We start from the raw sequence: 26,026 nt of genomic DNA, 5'->3' as shown, positions 1-26,026 counted from the left end.
TTTCTATATTTTTCTATAATTAGACATTATTTACATTTGCATAGGCACCGCAGTTTCATTATTGCAAGTTACCCCCAGAAAATATTTTCGACATATTTCATTTCCTTCTTGGCATTCTCGTGCATAGCAAGGAAAGATGTAAGAGCCGCATCAAACTTGTTGGCAGCAGTCACTCCAAGATCATCATGTTCAGTGTCCAGACCATAAATATCCTTCATACCCTAGAGGAATTGCAGATGGTTGTACTTTTGTAAATAACGTTTATCAGTAATACTCTCTTGTTTTAGATAAACAAGAAGAACCATCAACTATCTATCAAAGGCTTTGTGAAAGTCAAACAAACAATAAATGGATAATATAATAATAAGTCACGAAACCTTTGCAAAGACTCACAAAGTCTATCTGCAAATAAGAAGCACACAATACCTACATATCAAGATGGCGCTTATTTCTCTAATTTAACTATTGGATGTATAATGGATGTATTATGGAGATCTCAAATATGTTGCTGCTTCCAGAACTAGCTTTTTATAATGAACGAGTAAGTTTTTGTCTTAATTGTGTAATTACATACCTCAACCATAAATTTCTTATTGGAAAGGCCGATGTCTTTGATACACTAACCTTAGGTTTGACAACCTTTGTCAGACAGACATCATGTTACTTTCATTTAATGTTAACCAAAAGATTGATTTTTTATTACCTTGTAAACCTTCCACTTGTAGCACATCTCCTCCTCCAGGTTGAGCATACAGTTGAGGAAGACCATGTTCCTGGCATATGTCATCACCCTCGGGTACCCATCCAGCATAGGCAAGGGCCAGCTCTAGGAGAATATAAAATGTGGTAAGTGGACAAAGTATCTCAAAAATCAGCCATGTGACATCAGTGTTTATCCATCTCTTTTTAGGGTTTTTCGTTCCCACTTCTCCTCTTATCTCCCTTATTTTTATGACGTCACTTCATGGCCCTTTTTTGAGACACTTAGTCCAGTTACTAAAATATGTTGATATTATGACAGGGTAATTTTTGTCGTCGATTTAGGTTATGCTCCTCAATGGTTAGGGGAGGGGATTGAGTCAGAGTATATTTATATTAGCCAGCTGGGAGACACTTTTACAATATCCACGTATTTTATATTTGTGAAAGTATAAAATTTTACTTATCCTATAACTATGACCTTTTAATAATTGAAGACGACTTTTTTAAAAATGAAAAAAACGGCAATTACCTGAGAGATGGTGTAGCAGCCAGCATACCCAGCCTCCAGGGCTCTGATCCAGTCAGGGTCGGTACCGGCCTCCTCTGTCATTATCATCTTTTTATCAAATTGTTCAATCTACAAACGTTGTGCCTAGTTTTCCTAGGAATCACCAATGAAACTATCCCCCCCCTTATTTTTAGAAAGAAATTCTACAACCTTGTTTTCTTATTAGTTGGATAAAAAAACTTTTTCAGAATTCTGATCAGTTGGTTTAAAATTTTCAACCTATAATTTTATACAGAAGTATTTATTCAGGTATATATCAATAGGGATGTAAACTTCGTCTGTCGTCCTATCCCTAAAGATCAGTGTATAAGAGTAGATTGAACACTTTAAGAAAGTCATAGCTGAATGACTCCATGTTGATATTTCCAGCAGGAGTCAGGAACTTGAGCTGGCTCAGGACACAGGTCAGGTTGCCTAAATCACAGTAACTTTACAGACAGTAAATTAAAATTTTTGTGCTCATAGGCGAAAGGACAAGTAGAGTTTTTTTTTGATTTTCATATACTTTTGATTTTCTCTGAGCTATTGAGGATAAATTGATGATTTTTTTTGTGAAGGTTTTAATTTCCAAAGAGCATCTTGTATACAAATTATTTTGTCTGCCAGTCTATGGGTTATTTAAAAAAAACATATTAATATTTTTAATGAAGGTTTCGTGAGTTTTATCGCTCTTAATAGATTTTATTCTTACGTCCTTCCTTTGCTTTTTGACCATTAAACATTATATGATTGATTCACTTTGTCAGCTTGTAAATCCATGTTTTTTGTGGTTCGCTAATTATGGAAGTTGTGATCCTTGTTTTTATAAAAGAGTCAGGTTGTCTGTCGGTATATTTGTAACGAAAATCTTGATTATCACTGTACTGATATGTCTCTCTATTTAGTTAAGATTATTTTTGGTCCCGGGTAAAGGAAAAACGGACAAATTTATAAGGTACTTGTTCAATGACAATAAAGAAAAAAATAGAAAGAAAGGCAATACATAAAAATTAGTATTAGAAAAAACACGAAATTTAAATACCTATACTATCTTGAATAGCAGCCAAGAAAATCACATTTTCCTTAAAGCGTTACGGACGGACAGACAATGTGACTTATAGAGTAGTTTCGCGTATATCTACTGTCTATAAAGATACTATATGACCTATTTTCGTGATTATGTCCATTTTGAGTTGATCAATGTTGTCTCTCATCACATTCAAACCGACGAGAAGGAAACTGTCCCAATTTTGTATAATTTTTGCGGCACAAGTTCTAATTACGTCATATAAATAGTAAGAGTTGATAGTAATAAGATTAACAACTTATTTTAAAATTACCAATTTTAATGCTTTAAAAAAATATTAAAAATCATAAAAACAATCAATAATTTAAAAAAAACGTATTTGCTTCCTTCGTTTGTAACAAAATTATTTTTTTGCTACTTTTTAAATAAATTAAATCTTCAATTTTCATTGCTGATCAAAGATCAACAGCTGATCTTTATTTTTATTTTTGTTTTTATAGTTAAAGGGGCGTGTTATAATTTTCATAACAATTTTAAAATTTGTTGTAAATATTAAAATTATTTTAGAAATGCATTATTTAGATATTTTAATACTAAAGTAACAGGATGTTTGTCTGTCTGTGTGTCTGTCTGTGTGTACCGAAGGATCTCGCTAACCGCTAAACCGATCGGGTTCTCCTTAACAGGGTAGATTCTCATATGTCCTTGGAAGGTTTTTAACTATTTTGGGGGAGGTTACTACCAACCTCCCAAAAGAAATGACAAAAAAATTTAAAATTTTCTTAAAATCTGGGAGACTTCAGCGTCAAATAAGGTGGTATCGTACATAAAAAATTACCTTTAACAAACAAAAACATTTAAAGTGCCACTAGAGGCCTCTAGGGGCGTAGCCGCTAGTCCTATAATATAAAGTACTAAGCTTTTTTGTTTGTAGCGAAGGATCTTGCTTAACACTGAACCGATATGGTTCTCCTTTAGAGGGAAGCTTCTTATAGGCCCTGAGATGGTTTTTGACTATTTTATTTTTATAAATAAGCCTGGGTATGGTTTTAAGCTATTTTTCTCCCCTTCCATATCACTTTGAATATTATATTATATTGTTTATCATGATTGAGGATGCACATCAATAATTTATTTTCCATTATCTTTTCCTTGAAGATCCCAGAATTGTGATCATACTCTTAATTTCAGGTTGAGTTTGTTACGATTGACCCCTTTGTTCGCGCTAACATGCAAGTGAGCAAGGGAGGTCTCATCGGTGCCAAGTTTAAGATCCCAGATGTATACGGTGTCTACCAGTTTAAGGTAACGATAACTGAAATAAGGGAGGGAGTAGCTCTTTCCAAATTTTGTGTGTCACTAATTAACTCTTACAATTGATATAGAAAAGTATCCTTTTACATGTTGGAATATTTTAAAATTCACGTATGGTTACATTACGCTTTTGCTTACTCTTATTAGAGTCATTATCATATAGATGGGAGTTTTGCTCATAGAGTACATGGAAATCTTTGAATAAATATTTTTATTGCATCTAATTTTTCTGTAGAACATCGTTTCCTAATTTCAAAATTTTAATTTTAGGTTAATTACCATCGCCTTGGTCTGACCCGTATCGCCACCTCAACCCAAGTGTCAGTCCGCCCACTGCGCCACAACCAATATGAGCGATTCATACCATCCGCCTACCCCTACTACGCGTCCGCCTTCAGCATGATGTTTGGAGTGTTCATGTTCTCCTTCGTGTTCCTTTACCATAGCGATGAAACTAAGAAAACTGAATAAACTGGGCAATAAAATCCTTACCTAATAATATCCCCAATAATTTACGAAATAAAAAATTTGGATTTCCAATTATTAACAGCAAGTAATTAAACAATGATATCTTTTGTACGTTATACATGACTTGATTGTTTTAGCATTTTTATTTCCCCCTCCCCTTTTGTTAACTGTGATTGTTCAGAAGCGTGTGATTTTATTTATTTTTCCTTTTATAATTGTAATTTTTGTAGGTATTTGTTATTGATCACATCTTTCACTGATTTTATTTGATTGTCGTCTGCAGATTTGTTTGAGCTTGTTTTATGTAATTGTTTTGTTTGTTTTTCATAGACAATGTCCGCTCCAGTACCTGTTCCTATTGCCCATGCCTCCAAGAACCTATCAATACTCCAGGTAGATATTTACTCCAGGTAGTCTAGACAGATAGATTATACTCCTAGTTGTCTAGATAGATAAATAGAAACTCCTAGTAGACTAGATTGTCCCTGCCTCCAAGAACCTATCAATACTCCAGGTAGATAGATACTCTTTGTACTTATAGTCTAGATATTTAGATAGATACTCCTAGTTGTCTATATAGATAGATTTTCCTAGTAGACTTGATAGCCCCTGCCTCTAAGAACCTATCAATACTCTAGGTTTGCATAGATAGATACACCTTCACAGTTATGGAATCTCGACCACAAAGATTTTTTTATCCAATCTTGACAAGTGAGGTATTTTTGGAAAGAGGAATATACATAGAAAACGCCTATGTAAATTAGAAAATCCGCAGAAATCACATTTGCAAGTTATTTGCAAAAATCTGCAATGTTAATTTGCAAAATTTATTTCATGCCTTAAATGACAGATTGAGAATAAAATCTTTTTATGAAACATGTTTATCTATAAGTTTAGAACATAATTAAGGCAAAAAAATTTCTTTAGTGTTACTTTTTTCACCTTATATAGGAAAAAAGCAGTTTCTCACAATTTATGATAAAAAAAGTTATAGGTACAAAAATATGTTTTTTTTATGTAAACACAATAATTAGCATAAAATATATTATCCTAAATATAAAAATCAGATATAGAATCATTTTTATAGTCAATATAGTGCAAAAAGTAACCAAGACATTTTTGCATAGTATGAAAATCTAAAGAAAATAGTTCTTTTTGCTTTTGATATACATATCAGATAAATGTATATAAAATTAGTGATCAAAAACTATAAAACATGTTATAAGTTTTTTCAACACTGTCATTGATTAAATTGCACTTTTAGGTTTAAGAATTGCCAAAGTAGTGCATAAAAACTCTTTTTATGTAGTAATTAAACAAAATAAATGCCAAAAAAACAACTACAAAATGGCCTACTGCATTATAAAAAACGCCTTATTGTTGATTTGAATTTATTTTGTTTAATAACTTTTAAAAAAAGAGTTTTTATGTGCAACTTTGGTAATGAGTAAACCTAAAAGTGCATTTTAATCAATGATAGGGTTGAAAAAAGTTATAACTTGTTTTATAGTTTTTGATCACTAATTTTTTATACATTTATCTAAATTAGACTTTTCTTTACTTTAGGTCTGTGTTTAATCATATCCCCGCATGTCATGATCTTCCAATCAGAAGTTATTATCACCTGATGAGGGAGGAGAGACAGCCCCTGTGGGAGGACCCCGTCATCTCCAAGGGTGGCACCTGGAGGCTCAGGTGCTACAAGAAGGACACTGTAAGTTAGATGTTTGTCATTATGAATAGGGTGGTGTTGGTGAATTTTTGACAAGCTGAGTAATTTTGGCCGGGGACAAATAACGATGTAGGCCTCCTGAAAATTGTTGGAGAACATAATAGACAAGGACAAATTTTAATATTTTAGATCAACGTTATACATACCTACCTTTTGGATCTTTTTCTTTTTTTTGCATTAATCTGCCAAAATTAGGCGCTTTTCACGTGATTTTCATCAATTTGTTGTTAAAACAAATAGTCATTCTATGTGTTATCAACGAATCCAAATAAAAGAAATAGATACGTTTTACAGAAAAAATCACCCTGTTGCATTTTTAGGTTCGTGTCTGGAAGGAGCTTCTATTGGCCGCCATTGGAGAACAATTTGACTCCTCCCTGGCCCCTGGAGACAATATTGCGGGGCTCTCTGTTTCCCCTCGCCCCAGGGATGATCTTATACAGGTCTGATAAACAATTAGGGTTCTTTATACCCCTGAAAAAATTTGAATTGCTAACAATTGTATAGTATAAAAACATAAAATAAAACACTTTGGGTCAAGGGGGGGGGGGAAGTTTTGACACATTTGCGTAAAAATATTTGGCAAAGAATATTGGTCTAGTTATTTGAGACATCTTTCCATGGATAATAAAATGAAAATTTGTAAGATTATTTCCAATTATGATTTTATTTTATTATTCATAGAATATTGATTAATATAGCCGAAAAATAAATTGCGAGCATATTGGTCTAGTATTTGAGACATCTTTCCGCGGATACTAAAATGAAAATTTATAAGATTAATTCCAATTATGATTTTATTTCATTATTTATAGAAAATTGTCTACATAAATTTTAGTATTGCTTAGAACCGGTTCTAATCCACCGGATAAATTTCAAAGCTATACTTAAGTAAATGTCAAATTGACATTAATGCCAAAAAATGACAATTAAACTTGTATGTATTCTTTAAAATCTTTTTATTCAATTTTAGGATGGGTTAAGTGCGGCCATTATGGAATCCCTAAACAACGCTGCCACAGCCTTATCAAAAACCACCGAAGCTGGCAATTTTGTTGGCCTACCACAACCCACCATGTTGACATCACAACCATAACAAATGGACACAGGTATGGAAGAAGCTTGTATAGTACCTAGTGCACAAACTTCATTAATATTCCGTTGTTCCTCCGTAACATCATATGCATTCTATTTCAAGTATATTTCTTAGATTAAGACACCGTTCATTTGTTAATGTTATTTAATTGTTATTTATTCCGTGTCCCATGAAAAATTGTGTTTAACTTACAGGTTCCACGATGCCCTGATCGATGTGTTGCGCCAGAGGTACAGAGACCATTGGTTCCCTGAGAAGCCAGTTAGGGATCCAGTTTCAGGTTAGGTCAGTTATAAACCTTCCTGAGGAGGGGGGGTGTCTAAACATTTGAATTTAATTTAGCTAACAGCATATTTTTTACTAGTTAATTTGTTAAACTTTATTTGTATGGCATATATTTGAAAGAATTTCAATTTTGTACCACGTAGTTTTGAAAATATTAAAACTTAAAAATCTTCTTTTCATAATATGCAATTTAAAAAGACGATTTTCAAGTCTTGATATCTTAAAAACTACGTGGTAGAAAATTGAAATTCTTTCAAATATATGCCATATAAATGTAGTTTAACTAATTAACCAGGAAAAAATATGCGGTTCACTAAATTAATTTCATATGCCTTTCGTGAAACTACCCCTTTACAAATTAAACCTCTATTAACTCCAAGACAAGGATCTAATAATATTTTAAAGCAAATTTTACATAAAAAACGTAAAAAAAATCTGAAGTAAGGGGGGGGGGGGTTTAATGGAACCATCTCGTTTAAATAATTCTTGATAGGGTAGTACAAAATAGCAGCGTGTGCAAGCTGTAAATCAATAAATAAAAGGCGTATATCAATTAATCCTTTATTGTCTTATCCCTTAGGATCCCTGATTATGATAATAGGATATAAGTGGATATTATGACAGGAGAAAATTAGTTTGCTAACATGAACATCTTTTATTAGTAAGTTCGTTCATCCAGTGGGATGGGATGGGATTTTATTTTAGCCAGCTACAATTTTCACTTTATTAGTTAATTTATCCAGTTGGAGGGGAGGAATGGGGAGAATTGTTATTTAATCCAGCTACAAGTTTTACTTTATAAGTTAATTTTTCCAGTTGGAGGGGAGGGGATGGGGAGAATTGTTATTTCAGCCAGCTACAAGTTTCACTTTATATAAAAGTAACAGGGTAAATGACTGTCTGTGTATATCTATATAAAAGTTTGGGTACCAGTAAAAATCAGTAAGAAATAGGGGACAATGGGCTGTTTATTACACTAGTCCCCGAAGTTTTCTTATTCGTTGACTTAAAAACTTTGAGGATGTTAGTCAATTTGATTCATTGATTCATTAAGTTGAGTGATCAAACATTTTAACAAGTAATTTTAATCTAAAGAAGGGGAAATTTTGAGTATCATTATAATATTATTGGGGTTGTCCATCAATTTTTCGTCCATTGTCTCATCCCTCTAGATACCTGTTAATTCACTCTCCAAAAATTTACGTCGAAAGTTTAAAAGAAATTAAAACTGTAAGTGGATGAGGGTAAATATTCTTTCTCTCTCCCCCCTTTGTTATACCATGAAATAAGAAAACGTAATTATAAAATATTGGGGACTAGTGTAATAAACAGCCTAATGACCTAATATTTTTTTTTTTTGGGGGGGGGCGGGTCCTAGGGGCGCTTTCTCTTTCCTTTCTACTTTCTTTTCCCTCACCTAAAAAAAGAACCTTAGGTCCTTAGATGCTATCCTGTAAAAGAGAACCATATCAGTTCAGGGGTTAGCGAGATAATTTTGGTATAATCAGACAGACATCTTGTTACTTTATTATAAGGATATGATTTAAGGTTGATATAAATAATATATAAAACTTAGGGATCTAAAAGGGATAAGACAATGACGGATAAATTGATGTACATCCCAAATGTTAAGACACAAAATTAACACTTTTATAGAATACAATTATTGGTTGAAACGTTTAAAAACTCTACTTAATGAACCAACCAATCAAAATTCATTAATAGTTAATATATTTTTTCAGAAAAGCCAACCAGAGGCCGTGGGAGTGTCCTACAACTGCACATGTTGTAGCGGTCATGGTGGTAACGGCGGAGGCGGCAGTGTAACATTCAACGCCGCATTTAGAAGCCGTTTTTGTGACATGCAGTACGCTGGAAAAAATGCGGAAGTGTTTAGTAACCGGACAACAGTTAAAAACACTGCCGTCGATAAGGGGGAGGGGGGTTAATGCAACCATCTCGTAATCAGTGAGCAAATGGTACTTAGAATTTGAATTTCGGTCTGAACTTTTGTATGAGTAAATCCTTGATAGGTCTATTTTCCCTAAATCGAACAAAAAGTTGGAAAAGTAACGGCTAACAGCTTGCGGATAGCCGTTTTGCCATTTATTGGATATCTATATATTGCAAATTAGTCATGAAACCTATCTCCACATAATACTCTTTTCCACTCCAAAACGCTATTAAACGGTTCTAGACGGTAGCTGTTGGTACTAGAAGTTTTAAAAATGGTTATTGCTATCATTTAACATGAATTAAACCAAAAATATGTTTAAAAAGTTGATTCCTACATAATTGATGATGGATTTACCCTGAAAATACGCAAAAAAACGACTGAACGGCTGAGCCACCAGCCGTTACTTTTCCAACTTTTTGTTCGATATAGGAAAAAATATACCTACCAAGGATTACTCATGCAAAAGTTCAGATCGAAATTCGAATTCTAAGTGCCATTTGCTCACTGATTACGAGATGGTTGCATTACCCCCCCCCCCCCCTTAGTGAAATTTTAATGAACCTGGTCCAATCCGTTAAAGTCACACCACAAAACTCATGTATAGAATATCAACTATATAAATGATTAATTATCACAAAAACAAAAAAGAGTAACCTTACTTGATAAAATTAATTTTAGAACTTTTAGATTATATACCAGTTTGTTTGAAATAATTGCTAGTCTAAAAATATAAATTATGCATGTCTTTTTGGTTTTTTTTTTGTACAATTTCAATTGTTTGTTTAAAAAAGTGGAATGGAAATATCATTTTACCCTTATTTTCATATGAAAAGAGTTAATTTTTGATGTTTTACATAATGAAATAGTTGTTTATATAAATGTTAAAAAAACAGTCAAACCTTTTTTACTATTTGTCTCAGGGTATGTAAACATTGCATTTACTTTTTTACATAAAAACTAATTAGAAAACATGGACAAATCAAACTTTTCTTTTTAAAAAACTAAAGAAAAGTTCCCATAGATGAAAACAAAAAATATACCTTACATAATCAAAAGCTTTACTTTTTTATCCCTTTTTTATTTAATTTTCAAAATCTAGTTAATGTTGTTTATAATTTTTTTTTTTTTATTGTGATAAAGTATAAAATGTTGTATTTTTTGTATATTAATAGTCATATATTGCATCGTATTATAGTCAGCTTTCTGTAGGTAATGAAAATTAAAAGCTTAAAATCAGTTTTGTTATACCTGCACGTTTAGAGCTTCGATTTTATGGATGTTGTCATCCTTGTTTTCACCATGATTTGTGAAATTATATAGCCTTTTTTAAAGTTTGTAGTTGTTATGTATATACAATTATTTATGTTTAATAAAAATTAAAACTGTTATTTGTTTTCTGTTTTAACAGTTAGGGAGTTGAATCCATTTTTATAGAAGCAGAAATATAATCTATGATTATAGTTTGGACCCTCTAAAACTGTAATCTACCCTTCCACTTTCCCCTCTCTTGGTAAAGATATCTTCAACGCCGATACGATTTTTGAAATATAAGATTCCACTTTTGTCTCTTGTTGAAGATATCTTCACCAAGAGAGGCAAAAGTGGAATCTTAAATTTCAAAAATCGTATCGGCGTTGAAGATATCTTCACCAAGAGAGGGGAAAGTCGAATCTTACATTTCAAAAATCGTATCGGCGTTGAAGATATCTTTACCAAGAGAAGGGAAAGTAGAATCTTACATTTCTAAAATCGTATCGGCGTTGAAGATATCTTCACCAAGAGAGGGGAAAGTGGAAAGGTAGATTACAGTTTTAGAGGGTCCAAACCATAATCATAGATTATATTTCTGCTTTTATAAAAATGGATTTAACTCCCTAACTGTTTAAGACTTTTGAAAAACTATTTGGTAGACCCGGTCGACCGATACACATTGCCCATAACTAAGAATATTTAGACAGTTTAGGCTTTTAGGTAACGTTAGTTTATAAAGGTTATAATTGACCCGCAGAGTTAAGCTCCTCGATTAGGTAATTAAAGGGGTAGAAGTGCCTTGGAGAGTTAGCCACCTATGGGTGGCTATAAATAGGTGAAAAATGTCAAATTAATGGGCATTCGGGGAAATGTAATTAAATCAACTAGATCCAGAAAGTCTAGTGCAGATAATATCCTCTAAAAATTTAAGATGCCGTCATAGCCATGGGACGCAGTTTTTATTTCAATACTGTTTCCATGCTTTTCTGAACACGAATAAAATATAACGCATAATCCTTATACTAAAGTAACAGGATGTTTGTCTGCTTGTTTGTCTGTGTGTCTGTACCAAAGGATCTAGCTAACCGCTGAACCAATTGGGTTCTCCTTAACAGGGTAGATTCTCATATGTCCCGTGAAAGTTTTTAACTATTTTGGGGGAGGGTACCACCACCCTCCCAAGAGAAATCACATAAAATCGAAATACATAGACATATTTTAAATATAAAAAAAAATTAAGTGCCACTAAAGGCATCTAGGTGCGTAGCCGCTAGCAGTCATATATTTCAGTTCTGTTTTTAAAAATAAATTAGTTCGAGTAAGAAGAAAGTTCTTTTTGTACTTCGTTGATTTCTCTTTATGTTGTCTATTTTCTCTATGTTAGGATATGGCCCTGTAGGGGCAATAAACAAGCAAAATACAAAATTCTACCTATATCCTATCCAAGCTGGATGAATTTAAAAGTTAATTATTTTCTAGAAAATACAAATTAATTTATCTATGGAAAGGCAACATAAAGTAGATTTACAAAGAGCATAGCAAACATTGCAGTTTGCACTCGTTGCATCTTTATATATGATTTTTTTTTGTCTAATCAACTCAGCCTATTATAGTAAGAAAGCCCCCTTTTCTCCCATCTCTTTTGAAGAGATTTTCTTCCCCCCTTCCCTTTCTCTTTCCCGAAACGTATGTGACGTAACTAGAACTTGTTCCGCAAATATTATACAAAATTGGGACAGTTTCCTTCTCGTCATTCAAACCTTTCCCACATTCATCCTTCTCACAATGATCTTGTCTGAAACAAGAAATCCATAAACATCCATAAGAAACAAAGTACAAAAAAAAAACATGGATAGACTTACGGACAAAGTGAGATAAATGGCAGTAATGAAATTGTCTTTAAAAAATAAGATAATATGTAAAATATTAAAGAAATCACGAAATCTTTTCAAAATAAGTAGTTTTGTTTTTTAAAGCATGAATGACTGGCTTCATGGAGTGACTGACTGACGTACAGACAAAGTGAATTAAAGAGTAAGTTTGCTACTTACAAGGATAAAGTGAAGCTCTAAAATAAGACGATACGATAGGACTTGATGCTTTGACTTTAACATTTGACCTTGTTGCCATCGTAATCATTATGCTAAAAATTTAATTTGATAGGAAAGAATAATAATATTATATCAAAAAAGCTTTTGTAAAAATATTATAAAGTTTGTATGTGTCTGTGTGTGGGTCTGCGGCTTAAGATCTCACTAACTGCTGGACCGATATTGTTCTCATTTACAGTAAAGCTTCTTATATTTCCAGGGAAGGTTTATGACTAATTAGGGGAAGGAGCCTTCACTATTCCAAGTGTAATCATCCAAGGGAAAAAAACCCAAAGAGGACAAATTACCCCCTTCTCTCTCCCTTAAGTGCCCCTAGACGCCTCTAGAGACATAGCTGCTAGTGCTTATAGTATAAAGTTGAATACTTCAAATTAGTGGAAGCCATTAACAATTCAGCTAGGGCAGGGTTGGTCTGAACTAGTCCATTAAGATCTCCAACTTTATCTGCAGGCAGACTAGCAACCTTAACAAGGTAAATTTTGTCTATCGATAGCGCAGCAACAATTTATTAAGGAAAAAGGAACAGGACACTTTAATACAGTAAAAATTTTGATAATTTAATGTTAATAGTTATTTATCGCATTGTATTTTAGACAGCTTTCCGTGGATATCAAAATAGAAAATGATAAGACTTAAACCACTTTTGTTAAACCGGGGCTAACAATACTGGTTTTAATATTATGACTTTTTTATTAATATTCGTGGAAAATTGTCTGTATGACGATGATATATGACTTTTCGGTATGGCTGAGAATCGGTTCTAATACAGCGGATATTAATTGGTTTTAAAGCCGTTTTGGAAAAGAAAATATAGATTTCTCCTTAATCAAGCATTTATAGGTACATTTATTGAATATTGATTGAATGGTTCAAACTAGCAGTGTCTAAACTCCTTCAATCAATAATTTTAATCTACAGAAGGGGGAATTATGTTTTTCGTAATTGAAATTCAATAAAAGCACTATTTTAAAGAGGACGATGTCATTGAACTTTGGATAGCTAACAGTCCAATGTCACCACCCTCAGTTACCTCATTAAAAAGATCTTTTGAAGTGGGTTGCTCCAAGCAGTAATGTCCAGTATTCACAATAGCCTGGTTGCAATACAGTGCAATCATTTTGTAACAATGATTATTACATCCATAAGTAGCAAAGACAAAAAATTCTTGGATAAGAATACGGAAAAGAAGATTTTAAGAGCATTTATTGATTTATATTATAGATTTTTTGAGAAAAATCATAATAACTTTATCAGGTTCCAGGACAAACGCAGGAGTCCCAAACATCGGAGTGGACAAACGCAGGAGTGTTAAAATATTAATTTAATTAGGTATTTCCATACAGGTTAGGTTAGGTTAAGATATGAATATACAAATAAGCCCCCCGCAGGGGTTAGGCATTTAAAAAACTTTAAAAATGGTTTAAAATAGGTTAGGTTAAGTATCCACTCTTGCGTTTGTCCACTCCGACGTTTGGGACTCCTGCGTTTGTCGTAGGACCCTTTCTCACATATTTTTTGTTATAGATTTTTCATATTTATATTTCATATGATGACTGACAGACTGGCGGTCCAAGTACTGGATGCTCAGAACAACGAAAAATTAAATTACTTTGATATTTTAATCCACAAAATATTTGAAAATTAACCAAAAACACTACAGATATGAAAAAATAAGTGAAAAATCAAAAAATGTTACTTCTCCTTTCATCTTCAAATAAATATCCCTTAACTACAAAAAAATTAAGTTTGATATCCTTCCTTTAAAATACGGATCGAAAACACCAAAGATATGGAGAAAATAAGAGAATATTAAAGTCTTTTTAAAATTGAATTAGGGATGATAATTAAGGCTTCGCTTCTGAACATATGTTGCACTGTTCACACACCTTGTACAACTCTTTGGTCGGTAATTCTCCAAAACAAACTGAGAACAGGTTGTATTTATCCATCATATCCTAATTGTAAACAGATAAAAGTAATAGGATGTGTATCTGTGTAGTCCCAAGGGGCCGAAGACCTTGGCTAACAAAACTATTATTAATTCTATATTTTTTATTTTGTTATTCGTGGAAAATTGTCTCCAGTACAATGTTATACATGATTTTTCAGTATGCCTAAGCTGGTTCTAATTTAGCGGAATTCATTTTTGGGGAGGATAGTTCCACCCTTCCAAAAAATATTCCATTGTAGTTAACAAACAAATAGACCTAAAGACGTACAGAAAAAAAGGAAGTCATACAATTGCGAAGCTACTTTATACTTTGCCTTGGTGTGTTGATCCAACAAGGCCATACAGCCACTCGTCAAGCAGGTGATTATAACAATAACAAGATGTTTCAATATCAAAATAAAAATCATAAATTAATACTAGATTTACTCTTATAATTTTTCATTTTAATAATTTAAAAGCTGTCTATAATACAAAAATTACTTTTCATCCTTATTTGTGTGTATAAAATCTTCAATAAAAATCCTCTTTTTTACAATTTTTAAGGGAATCTAATTTTTCACTTTCAATTATTTCGTACAAAATAAACGGTAATATTTACTTATACAAAAAATCCTGTTATATAATTAATAGTAAGATAGTGTTTAAATAAATGATAATTTAAATATTGTTATTAAAGACTAAACTTAAGTGTTGTATATTCTCTATTATTTTTCTCCCAGTTTTTAACATATTCTTTTTGTTTTGTTTTTTATCAAAAGAAAAAATGGGAAGGGTAATATTTTTTCACGTGATAAAAGGAAAAAAAGTAGCAAATTAATTTTCTTAAAAACCAGAGAATTAGGGAGGGTACACTACCCCGAAATATCTTTCAGATTGAGGTTTACCTCCCCTAGAAAAATTGCGTTTTGTAGTATGAATTTATGATCCTATCCTCCCCTTCAAATTTTAATTATTTTTATTTATTTGAATAATATTTAACATTTTGCACTTAAAGAAAATGTCAATTTGATTACAAAGTGAACAAAATGAATTATCAGTAATGGATATAGAATACGTGGATATTGTGACAGATTCTCACATACTCTGATAAAATGTTTCTCACAGTAGGCTAAAAACGATATGCCTCATATCCTCTCCCCTATGTGAATTTACCCAATTCCCTCCCCTGACCATGGAGGAACGTATTAACCAATATTGAAGAACTATCCTATTATATAAATAAGTGAGCTTTTTTCGTCTATAGCAAAGGATCTCACTAACCGATAAACCAATATAGTTCTCCGTTAAAGTGAAGCTTCTTACGTGTCCTTAGATGGTTTTAGGCTATTTTATTATAATAAATAAGTCGGGGTATGATTTTAGGCCATTATTCTGCCTTTCCATATCCCTTCTAATATAGATCCCCTAGCTGCCAGGGGCGCAACCGAGAGTATGTTATAAGCAACCAAAACTGACAAAAACAATTCTCTAACACTATGTCCACGTATTCTAAATCCATTATATCAGTGAATGTTTTCTACTTGAGGTCAGAGAGGAATTTACCAAGACTGACAAAATCCTTAGGTAGCGAAGCACAAAAAAATCATGAAAAAGACAAACTGAAAAAGTGAGTTATAAAGCATGATGTTTACCCAGGCAGTAATTAATACCAGAAAAAATCCAAGTTTTTACCACTTTTACGGTAAAATTATACCAGCCTTTACGTTATAAAAAGTGGTAAAAACCTGGTAAGGTCTGACCGAATACTGGTAAGAAAATTTTTTCTGGTATTTTCTCACGATTTTTACCACCCGATTTTACCACAATTTTTGGTCAAATTTTACCAGATTTCCGGTAAAATATTACCAGTTTAGGACGCAAATTTATACCAGATTTCGACCAATTTTACCACTTTTTTGGTAAAATCTTACCGCAAATTTCTGTAAGATTTTACCGAAAAACTGGTAAAACTGGTCTACACCTGGTAATATTTTTGTCCTAAACTGGTAAAATTTTACCGGAAATCTGGTAAAATTTTACTGAAAATTGCGGTAAAATCGGGTGGTAAAAATCGTGAGAAAGTGGTTAAAAAACGACCGACCCTAATTATAGAGAAACTTCGCTTTTCAAAATCGCAAAAATTATAAAAATTTTTGTTGTATTTTTTATATTTATTTAACTTGAACATATAATAATAATTAACATAATTTACATATATGCAAACTGGGTATATTTAGTTAGGCATCTAGTAAGCCCAGACCCCGAGACAGACAGCTGATTAGCTGGTCCCCCTGAGAAGGCAATGAGTGGCTGGGAAGCTCCAGCACACAAGTAAGGCCTACCCCCTGCGACGGACAGCAGGACACGAACCCACGGCGCCTGCAGGACGAGTATTCCCTGCCGCCACTGCTTCCAGATCACCTGTGTAGCTGGGACAAGCCCCAGGACACGAACCCACGGCGCTTGCAGGACGAGTATTCCCTGCCGCCACCACTTCCAGATCCACCTGTGTAGCTGGGACACGAACCCACGGCGCTTGCAGGACGAGTATTCCCTGCCGCCACCGCTTCCAGACCAGCCTCTGGAGCCCTGTGCCCCTCACCATGGTTTAAGAGGGCACCATAGCTGCGGCCTCCTTGGGCCATGTAGCACTCCACATAAGAACCTGTAATAAAATTTAATTAGAATATATGCCTTCGGCACCACGGGGCTAAAAAAAACTAGTTTTAATCTCATAATTGTACATTCTATATCCGCGGAAAGCCGTTTATAATACGATGCGAGAAATAACTATTCTATTAACCTCGAAATGAAGTAGAAAAAAAACAATTAGATTTACCTTCTAAGGTCTGCCGGGTGTGGCAATCACCAAATCGCAGCCGTTCTCAATGTCGCACAGCTGAGGACCCTTGGGTGCGCCACCAAACACACAAGTGTTCTTGATTCTACTGCTCTGGTCGAACTGTTGGGCAATCTCCTGGATTTGCTGGGCCAACTCTCTAAAATAGAAGTTATTTTAAAGAAAACTTTAGCAAGGTGATAAACGCATGAACCTCGGGGTTAAAAAACTGGTTTTAATCTTAAAATTGTACATTCTATATCCGCGGAAAGCTGTTTATAATACGATGAAAGAAATAACTATTGGACCAATGGTAAAAATACATTATTGGTACACAGGTATTGTGCCCGGGTAAACTAACAACTAATTTTAATTTACAAAAGGGGTATTTTTGTGTATCATCAATTTATCCACCATTATCTTATCCCTTATATTTCAACTTTCAAAAAGCTGATTCGTTCTTCTTTTCAGGGACAGAGCTTGCATTCTTATTTACAAGTAGTAGAACAGGATATACAAAGTTTTAATTAATTTTAAACTTATTTTTCCAGTATGGCTTCGAAACCGATTAATATCCGCTGGATTAGAACCGGTTCTAAGCCATACTGAAAAATCATGTATCGTATAATGTCCAGTTTTCTACGAATATAAAAATGTACAATCATAATATTAAAACCTTAATCTTCCAAATGTACATTTTTATATCCGGGGAAAGAAGTCTATAATATGATGCAATTTTCTTCCTTACTAATGCTTCAATTTTGATTTTAAAACTTTGTCTGTCCGTTTCTAATCATGATTTTAGAATAAAAAATCGTATCCCCTTACTTTGTCACGTGATTCGAGTTGCTGTTGGTTTTTGTGTCACACGCACAACAGTTAGGGGTTTAATATCTTCTTCTCTCTGGTGTATGGGAACGCCTGCTAATCATGGATTCAGGGATAAGATCATAGTTTTGTTAAATGCTAAATTAGAGGCGTGAAGCTAGTAGTGAGCCAGCGATAAGGTATAGCCAACAAGAGCTGAGAAACAATTCAAAAATAATAGTTGGGGGGGGGGGGGGGGCAGATAAAAAGGTCGTCTTTACAACGAAGCACTGCCGCTCAAAATCATGAAAATATCAGCCAAAATTACTAAATATTTTTTTGAATTAATTAAATTGTTGGATACAGCTTATAGTAAGCTACTCAATAATTCCAACTGTCCGTCCGTCTATCATTTTTTTAGTCATTATACAGAAACTAGTGGCTATGATCCTAGTCTCTATGAGCTCAGAATTCGAAGAGCTAGAAAAACAGCTTAAAACCATTCCAAGACCTAAGTCTAAAAATAGAATGGTCTATCAATTACAGGAGCTATGTCAAACTTACTTAAAAAGGAGAACTCAATCGGTTCAGTAGTTATTGAGAACTTAAGTTTCAGACAAACCTTTCTACCTTATATAAAAGGGTGTATGTAACTATCCTACAATTATGTTTTATCATCCCTGAACTCCTGCCTGACATGGCGTTTCGAAAATGAAGGTCTGGGTGAAGGAGAACCCCGGCGGTCATAATATCTGTCTCGAGAATCATACCTGAAATTGATTACGTTACTTTAGAGGTGCATATTTTCCTTATTCCTCCTCCCCCCCCCATCCTTATAGTAAAGTAAAGATATCTTTCTGTCTAACCCGATATGATTCTCCTTTACAGTGTAGCTTTTTGATTGTTCTATTGGTCTACACACATAATTTGAAGTTAAAAAATTTAAATGATACCTATAATAAAAATATGATTTAGACAAGAATGGCACTATTACCCCCTTCCTCTTATTTTCCTGTTTTTTAAAAAAAAAGAGATAAAAAGTTATCGTATAATTGCTTGTAAGGAACCTACCTTGGTGGAGGTGGTGCGGGGGGATAGCCACCCCTGCTGTCTCTGTAATAATCCCTTTGGGGTGGGCCGGGGGGTGGCCGCTCGTACCTGTCATCGTACCTGTCCTCACGGTATCTGTCCTCTCTGTAAAAAGAATTAAGTTTTATTAATATCAAGAATTAAGATAGGTGGTTTGTCTAAACGGTGTCAAGATATTCCTTAATACAAGTATTTTTAAGTTCAGAAATAGATTTTTAGATATTTTTTCTCCTGTCCGGTGAAAACTATCCCTGATAAAGAATTAAGTTTTATTAATATCAGGAATTAAGATATGTGGTTCTCTAAACGGTGTTAAGATATTCCTTAATACAAGTATTTTTAAGTTCAGAAATAGATTTTTAGATATTTTTTTCTTCTGTCCGGTGATAACTATCCCTGCTAAAGAATTAAAGGGAGTGTGAAGCTAAAACTTTCTGTTAATATACGGAAAGAAGGGTGTTTTTAAAACAACATTAACTAAAAAAATATCTGAAAGTTCCTTGTGAAAAAAAATATTGACTTTTTAAACCCGAAAAAACCTTGTTGGGGAAGGGAAGAAAAATTTTTTAAGCTGCTTTGACTACATTTTTACTGTTTAAATCTATTTCCAATGACAATTTGGTTATAAAATATAGCTTAAAAGTTTTCCTAACAGTGTCTAATAAGTTATGTTATATCAAATTTTTATTTAACTGTTTTGTTACTGTGTAATTGTCGATAAATGAAGCATTTTAAAATGGAAATTAACTGTATAATGTCTAGATTAGGCTAGTACTTCCATCCGAATCCTTATACCAATTTATAGAATATATAGAATTAGACAAATTTCTCCTGAGTATTTTTTCCGTTTTCATTTACTTTTTTATCATAGTATGAAGCGAAATAAGGTTCTTTTTGTAAGGTTGTAATGCTGTAATTATATTAAGTGTAAAATACTTTTATAAAAATAAATTTTTATATATGTTTTTGAAAAATACTTATTTAAGTATAAATAAAAAATTGCGACTAATATTTTGTCCACCTGCCCATCCGTACTTATATAGAACAACTTACAGCAGCTGATTTTGTTATTGTTTTGCAACAATAATATCTGAGATTAAAATTATACTTTGTTTATAATTCCGAGTTTATTATTTATGATAAAGTATTTTTTTTAAAGTTGACCTTTAAAAACATATTAACAACTTTTAAAGCATGTATGTCTAAATTGATAACAAAAAAGTGCAGAAATATCAGTCGTACACTTGGCAAACATAAAGAGAGGCTGCTCTTTTATTATTATACACTAGCGGCTACGCCCCTAAAGGCTTCTAGTGGCACTTTGAATGTTTTTTTTTATTTCAAATATCTATAATTAGAGAAATATTAAGTTTATGTTTCGTTGAAGTCTCTTTTTTGGGAAGGGTAATTTTTTCTAGGGACGATATCTCTTGGGAGGGTGGTGGTACCCTCCCCCAAAATAGTTATAATCCTTCCCGGGACCTATGAGAAGCTACCCTGTTAAGGAGAACCCGATCGGTTCAGCGGTTAGCGAGATCCTTTGGTACAAACACACAGACAAAAAGACATCCTGTTACTTTAGTATAAGGATATATGTTTAGGTACAAAATAAAAAGAGTATTTAATATAACCATTTCTAGAATGAAGATAATTATTTTTTACATTTTTAATAACATTGTGTTATATTCTGAACTGTGTGATTAGCTTATAAGGTTTGCAAAGGCAAAAAACATAACCCACACAAACCAGCAACTTCTTTAGATTTATCCAAAATAAACGTACTACTTTATGATATGAACATCCTGCCCTGGAGCCACTTGGATTACTTGTGGCGGGGGGGGGGGGAGGGGCGTAAAAATAGTTATAAACCTTTCAAGGACCTATCAGAAGCTACATTGTAAAGGGTAGCCATATCGGTCCAGAGGTTATCGAGATCCTAAGACAGATAGACATCCTATTACTTTATATAAGGATGATATAATTTTTCTATCAACTTATTTAATTTGAATTTTATAGACATCCTATTACTTTAAACAAGGATAGTAATTTTTTTTTATTGATTAACTTATATATTTTTATATTTTACAGACATCCTTTTACTTTATATATATAAGGACTAGCGGTTTTGCCCCTAGCCTCTTGGGGCTTTGCCCCAAGAGGTTTAATCAAACCAATTTTTCGTATTTTAGATTTTAAAAAAAAAATTAAAAAACAAATTTGGGGGGGGGGGGGTAGTTATAAACCTTCCCGGGACCTATGAGAAGCTACCCTGTAAAGGAGAACCCGATCGGTTCAGCGGTTAGCGAGATCCTTCGCTACAAACAGACAAACAAACAGACAGACATCGTTCTACTTTGTATTATTTACTTTATATAAGGATGATATAGGTAATTTTTTACTTTATTTTTCAAATTTGATTCCATGAATGATGTTGTCAAGTTGTGCCCCTTACTCTTGCTTATTTAATTTGCTCTAATATATTTAATTTCATATATTAAATTTTCAGAAAATTATAAATATGAATAACATCTAAGTTGAACATTAACAACCTCCGTAATAGGTAAATATTTTTACAGATTGTTGAGCTGAAAGTCAAAGCAGGTCCGATAGTTGTTAAAAACGTCAACCATTCTTGATATTACATAACAACATATTTTCTTTAGTGTCGTGCACATGGTTACTGCCAGGAGTGCTTGAAGCGCACATGAAATTATGTGAACCAAAATCGGGGGTGTATTACAAACAACAAGAGGGGTGTATTTTTGATGTCAGTGGTGTGAATTCACCCTGATAGGTGTCCATCTACCAACTTAAAAGTCAAAAAAGCTAATAAATGAGGAATATTAACCATTGTGAAAGGGGGGGGGGTTGTATTCTTTCTGAACGCCTCTGCTTTTATCAAAAACAAACAGACAATATATTAGTGAAGATAAAATTCTGTATTAAATATGGGGCTTAACTCCTTAAAATACAGTAACAGGATGTCTATGTATTTGTTTGTACTGAAGGATCTCACTAACCGCTGAACCGATCGGTTTCTCATTAACGGGGTAGCTTCTCATAGGTCCTGGGAAGGATTATAACTATTTTGGGGGAGGGTACCAACACTCTTCCAAGAGAAATAAGAATAAATCAAAATTTTTTATTTTAAGTATAGAGACTTATATGTAACATTGCGAGGTATCGTATAAAGAGATTCTTATGCAACATATCGTAGAAACTTGAACGCAACAAAAAAAAACAAAAAAACATTTAAACTGTCACTAGAGGCTTCTAGGGGCGTAGCCGCTAGTAATTAAAATCAGACTAAAGGGGTAGTTTCACGAAATGCATTTGAACTTAATTTAGTGAACCGCATATTTTTTCCTAGTTAATGGGTTAAACTACATTTATATAGCATGTGTTTGAAATAAATTAAATTTTCTACCAGGTTTTAAAATATCAATACTTGAAAATTGTCTTTTTGTGATAAATGCAATTTAAAAAGACAATTTTTAAGTCTTGAAATTTTTAAAACGAGGTGGTAGAAAATTGAAATTCTTTTAAATATATGCCATATAAATGTAGTTTAACCATTTAACCAGGATAAAATATGCGGTTCACTAAATTAAGTCCAAATGCATTTTGTAAAACTACCCCTTTGACATTTGTGTTGTCTTCAACTACCTAAGTAATACTACAGGGTCATTCAAGAGAAATGATTTTTTTAAAAACTTAATTATGCATAGAAAATAAAACAATTATGTAAAATCCTTTATATATTTAGAAAACATATTATGAGACATTTATGTTTCAAAAATTTGAAAATGATTATTTCAACAAATTATGTCCTAAAAACCGGTTTTTCCAAAGGCCTTTTTTTTCGAAGATTTATTGATTTAAAGGTTGTAAAAAAATGTGCACCTTTTTAAAATTCAAATTGCGCAGCTTGTGTTAATAGTAGAAAAATGTTATGCATATCGTTAAAATCGTCATAAGCTCTATTTTTTTAACATATGAAAACCTTTCCAGTGCTAGGCATGGTATAGGAGCTACGAGGTAAAATGTTCCAATTTCTTTAAACTTTTCAACCTTTTTCTCAAATTTTTCAACGTAGCTCCTAAACTATAAAAAGCACAAAAACGGGTCTTATATTTTCAAAAATTAGAGCTTATGACGATTCCAACGATATGCGCAACATTTTTCTACTATCAACACAAGACAAGCAATTTGAATTTTAAAAAATTGTGTATTTTTTGCACACCCTTTAAATCAATAAATCTTCGAAAAAAAGGCCTTTGGAAAAACCAGTTTTTAGGATATAATTTGTTGAAATAATCATTTTCAAATATTTGAAACATAAATGTCTCATAATAGGTTTTCCAAATATATAAAGGATTTTACATAATTGTTTTATTTTCTATGCATAATTAAGTTTTTAAAAAAATCATTTCTCTTGAATGACCCTGTATTTCTTTATTCAGACGAGGGTTGACTGTGATGTCATTTTACAAACTGAAGCTGATTATTCAAAATCTAGAAGCAATAAGAAATGTTATATGTTCCTAAGCAAATGGTTCACAAAAAGTTCAATTCAATATCAGTATTTTTTCTCTTTTTGATAATGCCATTTAAATGCTATTGGGAAATTGTTTTCTTCATACCTATTTATATCCAATGATATTTTGCAGAGATCATAAAACCTTATTGAAGCCTAGGCCATATACTTTTCAGTCAATTAGTTAAATTTAACTGAGACCATTAACAAAAAAAACTTGTTATATAACTATGTAACTTTAAACCACTTTCTAGTAAATATTTCAACTTTGACCATTTGTGCTTTATTTTTTCAATGTTGTAATTCATGTCATTCTTGCTGTATAAAACACTTATGCAATGTGAAATGGTTTTCATCTTATCCTTTTTTTGGTAATCGAAAATTCAACTTATTTTTCACTTCTATCATTATCAAAATTTTCAAAGTGGGGATTTTGTATGTATTGGAAACAGCTGTTTTTCGATGAGAGCGTCATGTTTTTTTAGTTTTTGTTTAAAAAATGTCACACCTAACCCTTCCTTTTATTTGATTGTCCAGAAACAGATATTTCTTATCTGAAAATTTTGAATACATTGTTGAAAGATCTAATGTCTTTAAATTACTATGAATTTTGTTTTTAAATTTCACCTGAAGATATCGTGGAAAGACTCCTTTACATATTGTAAAATTTGTATTTATTGGCTATGTTTGTAGTTTTAAGTTTTTAGTGACAATTGAAGTTATTGTTATATACCTTTTAATTTTTTTAACGTTTTTATTAATAAAGTACTTATTTTTGAAAAGATTTTATTGATCTATACATTCTATGAATCAAGCTTTGTTAAATTTTTACCTATCCATCTTTGAACGTATTGAACATTAAGGATTACGAAATGCAAAAAAATGCATGTGTGTGTGTGTTTGTGTGAAGGACAAACGAACAATAACCTAATAAAATAATTATTTTTTTTAAGTCTAAATAAAATTGTACATAAAGAGGGACATTTGTTACGTGGAATTTTCATAAAGGCCGAATTTTTCACCCTCGCCGTAAACCGTCAAAAAATATTTATAAATAAGAAAGTACCCTAAATTTTCACCTGATACTTGTAAAGGGGGGAGGAGATGAGCCCCTTTTTGTAACCAAAACGCGCATGATCTTAACCCATAAAAGAGTTACAGCTCTAATATTCGGCACAGCAGTTGCTTTTGTGGAGAACAATATTGAACTGTGAAGAAACGGCGGCGGAACAGCCGCTTCCGCCGAAAACCGCTGTTTTCCGCAAAAATATTTTTTGTCTTTTTTGCCAAATTAGACAGTTCTAGATCATCTGAGATAAACTTTTTTTTCATAAAAATTTCTTTTACATTTACACATTGACATTATATTTCAAACATGTCAATATTAAAAAAAATTGCAATTGTAAAATCTCACAAGTGTCAAGTGAAAATATAAGGAAAATTTTTATGAAAAAAAAAGTTTCACAGATGCTTGAAAATTGTCTATTATGGCGAGAACAGGCAAAAAAAATTCGGTGGGAAACGGTGGTTCCGCCGCCGTTCCTTCACAGTTCCATACAAAAGCAACTGATGTGCCAAATTTTAGAGCTGTAACTCTTTTATAGGCTAAGATCATACGCGTTTTACTTTTGGTTTAAAAAGTGGCACATCCGCCTCCCCCCCAAATAAAGTTTAAATGGGGTATTTTTAGTAGCCAAGCTACTCTATAATTAAAATGTCCGTCCATATTTCTGTTAGAGACTAAAGGGGGAAAAGTGATTTTCTCGGCTGCTATGAAAGATAGAAGGCTAAAATTTTCAGGAATTAAATATGTTAACATTTATTAAGATTAGTCAATTAATTAAGGTGCTAGATCGATTCCTACATTTTAAAGTTTGCATGAATTTAGATAGACGGCTTAAATTTTTAGGGATTTCTAGATTTTTAAGTTTTTATGATTTTCTTTACACCTATTCCGGGATAAACGTACACAATTAACATATCCCCACAAAGTTTCATTAAGATTTGCTTATAGGTTATGGAAATTCATCCATAATTTTTTTATTGATGTTGTCATCCTTGTTTTAATATTAAATTCGAGCAAATAAAAGGCCTACTTTATTAGAAAAAAATAAGTTTGTTTTAAATTATTCAAACTTGTCTAATTTAGCGAGAAATAATGGGATATACAGGTTTTTGGCGGCAGCAACGGGTTTTCAGCTTTTTTCCTCACAGCTCCATTTTAGACCAACTGTCTTGCCAAATTTAAGGATTCTACTCCTGTTTTAAAGTCTTGGAACATCAAGAAATATCAATTCAAAAAAATTCTCCCTTTGTTTTTTTTTAGATATGCCT

At 32.6% G+C, this 26,026-nt stretch overlaps 3 protein-coding genes and 1 long non-coding RNA gene across 5 annotated transcripts; 2 read left to right on the top strand and 2 right to left on the bottom strand.

Annotated features, from left to right (window-relative positions):
- Window positions 1–57: 57 nt before the first annotated feature.
- LOC145304184 (uncharacterized) lies at window positions 58–834 on the bottom strand. The gene is made up of 2 exons (XR_013874019.1): window positions 704–834; window positions 58–221 (listed from the first exon to the last, which is right to left on the bottom strand). It is a non-coding gene; the product is annotated as an uncharacterized LOC145304184 (long non-coding RNA).
- Window positions 835–3,470: 2,636 nt separating this feature from the next.
- On the top strand, window positions 3,471–4,388 carry LOC145335400 (dolichyl-diphosphooligosaccharide--protein glycosyltransferase 48 kDa subunit-like). The gene is made up of 2 exons (XM_080181149.1): window positions 3,471–3,581; window positions 3,861–4,388. Exons 1-2 carry the CDS (start codon window positions 3,507–3,509, stop codon window positions 4,059–4,061), a joined length of 276 nt encoding a protein of 91 aa, XP_080037275.1. The 5' UTR covers window positions 3,471–3,506; the 3' UTR covers window positions 4,062–4,388.
- A 1,237-nt stretch (window positions 4,389–5,625) lies between these two features.
- LOC145335472 (eukaryotic translation initiation factor 4E type 3-like) lies at window positions 5,626–10,107 on the top strand. 2 transcript variants are annotated; one of them, XM_080181233.1, is made up of 6 exons: window positions 5,626–5,772; window positions 6,111–6,233; window positions 6,764–6,899; window positions 7,081–7,171; window positions 8,914–9,081; window positions 9,674–10,107. In XM_080181233.1, exons 1-3 carry the CDS (start codon window positions 5,686–5,688, stop codon window positions 6,884–6,886), a joined length of 333 nt encoding a protein of 110 aa, XP_080037359.1. In that variant the 5' UTR covers window positions 5,626–5,685; the 3' UTR covers window positions 6,887–6,899; window positions 7,081–7,171; window positions 8,914–9,081; window positions 9,674–10,107. The 2 variants fall into 2 exon arrangements, with proteins under 2 accessions (XP_080037359.1, XP_080037358.1); XM_080181232.1 differs by having other exon boundaries at window positions 7,081–7,166; window positions 9,674–10,106.
- A 1,152-nt stretch (window positions 10,108–11,259) lies between these two features.
- On the bottom strand, window positions 11,260–14,496 carry LOC145304443 (uncharacterized). Its single transcript, XM_080146322.1, has 5 exons — window positions 14,377–14,496; window positions 13,521–13,583; window positions 12,880–12,953; window positions 12,086–12,174; window positions 11,260–11,297 (listed from the first exon to the last, which is right to left on the bottom strand). Exons 1-5 carry the CDS (start codon window positions 14,440–14,442, stop codon window positions 11,260–11,262), a joined length of 330 nt encoding a protein of 109 aa, XP_080002448.1. The 5' UTR covers window positions 14,443–14,496.
- Window positions 14,497–26,026: the final 11,530 nt, after the last annotated feature.

The sequence above is a fragment of the Acartia tonsa genome, chromosome 13 (assembly GCF_053477335.1).
Source record: "Acartia tonsa isolate MP-2025a chromosome 13, ASM5347733v1, whole genome shotgun sequence".
In the NCBI taxonomy this organism is placed as follows: domain Eukaryota; kingdom Metazoa; phylum Arthropoda; class Copepoda; order Calanoida; family Acartiidae; genus Acartia; species Acartia tonsa.
Note: the sequence above shows the minus strand (reverse complement) of the source record. Positions and strands in the feature narration are given on the sequence as shown.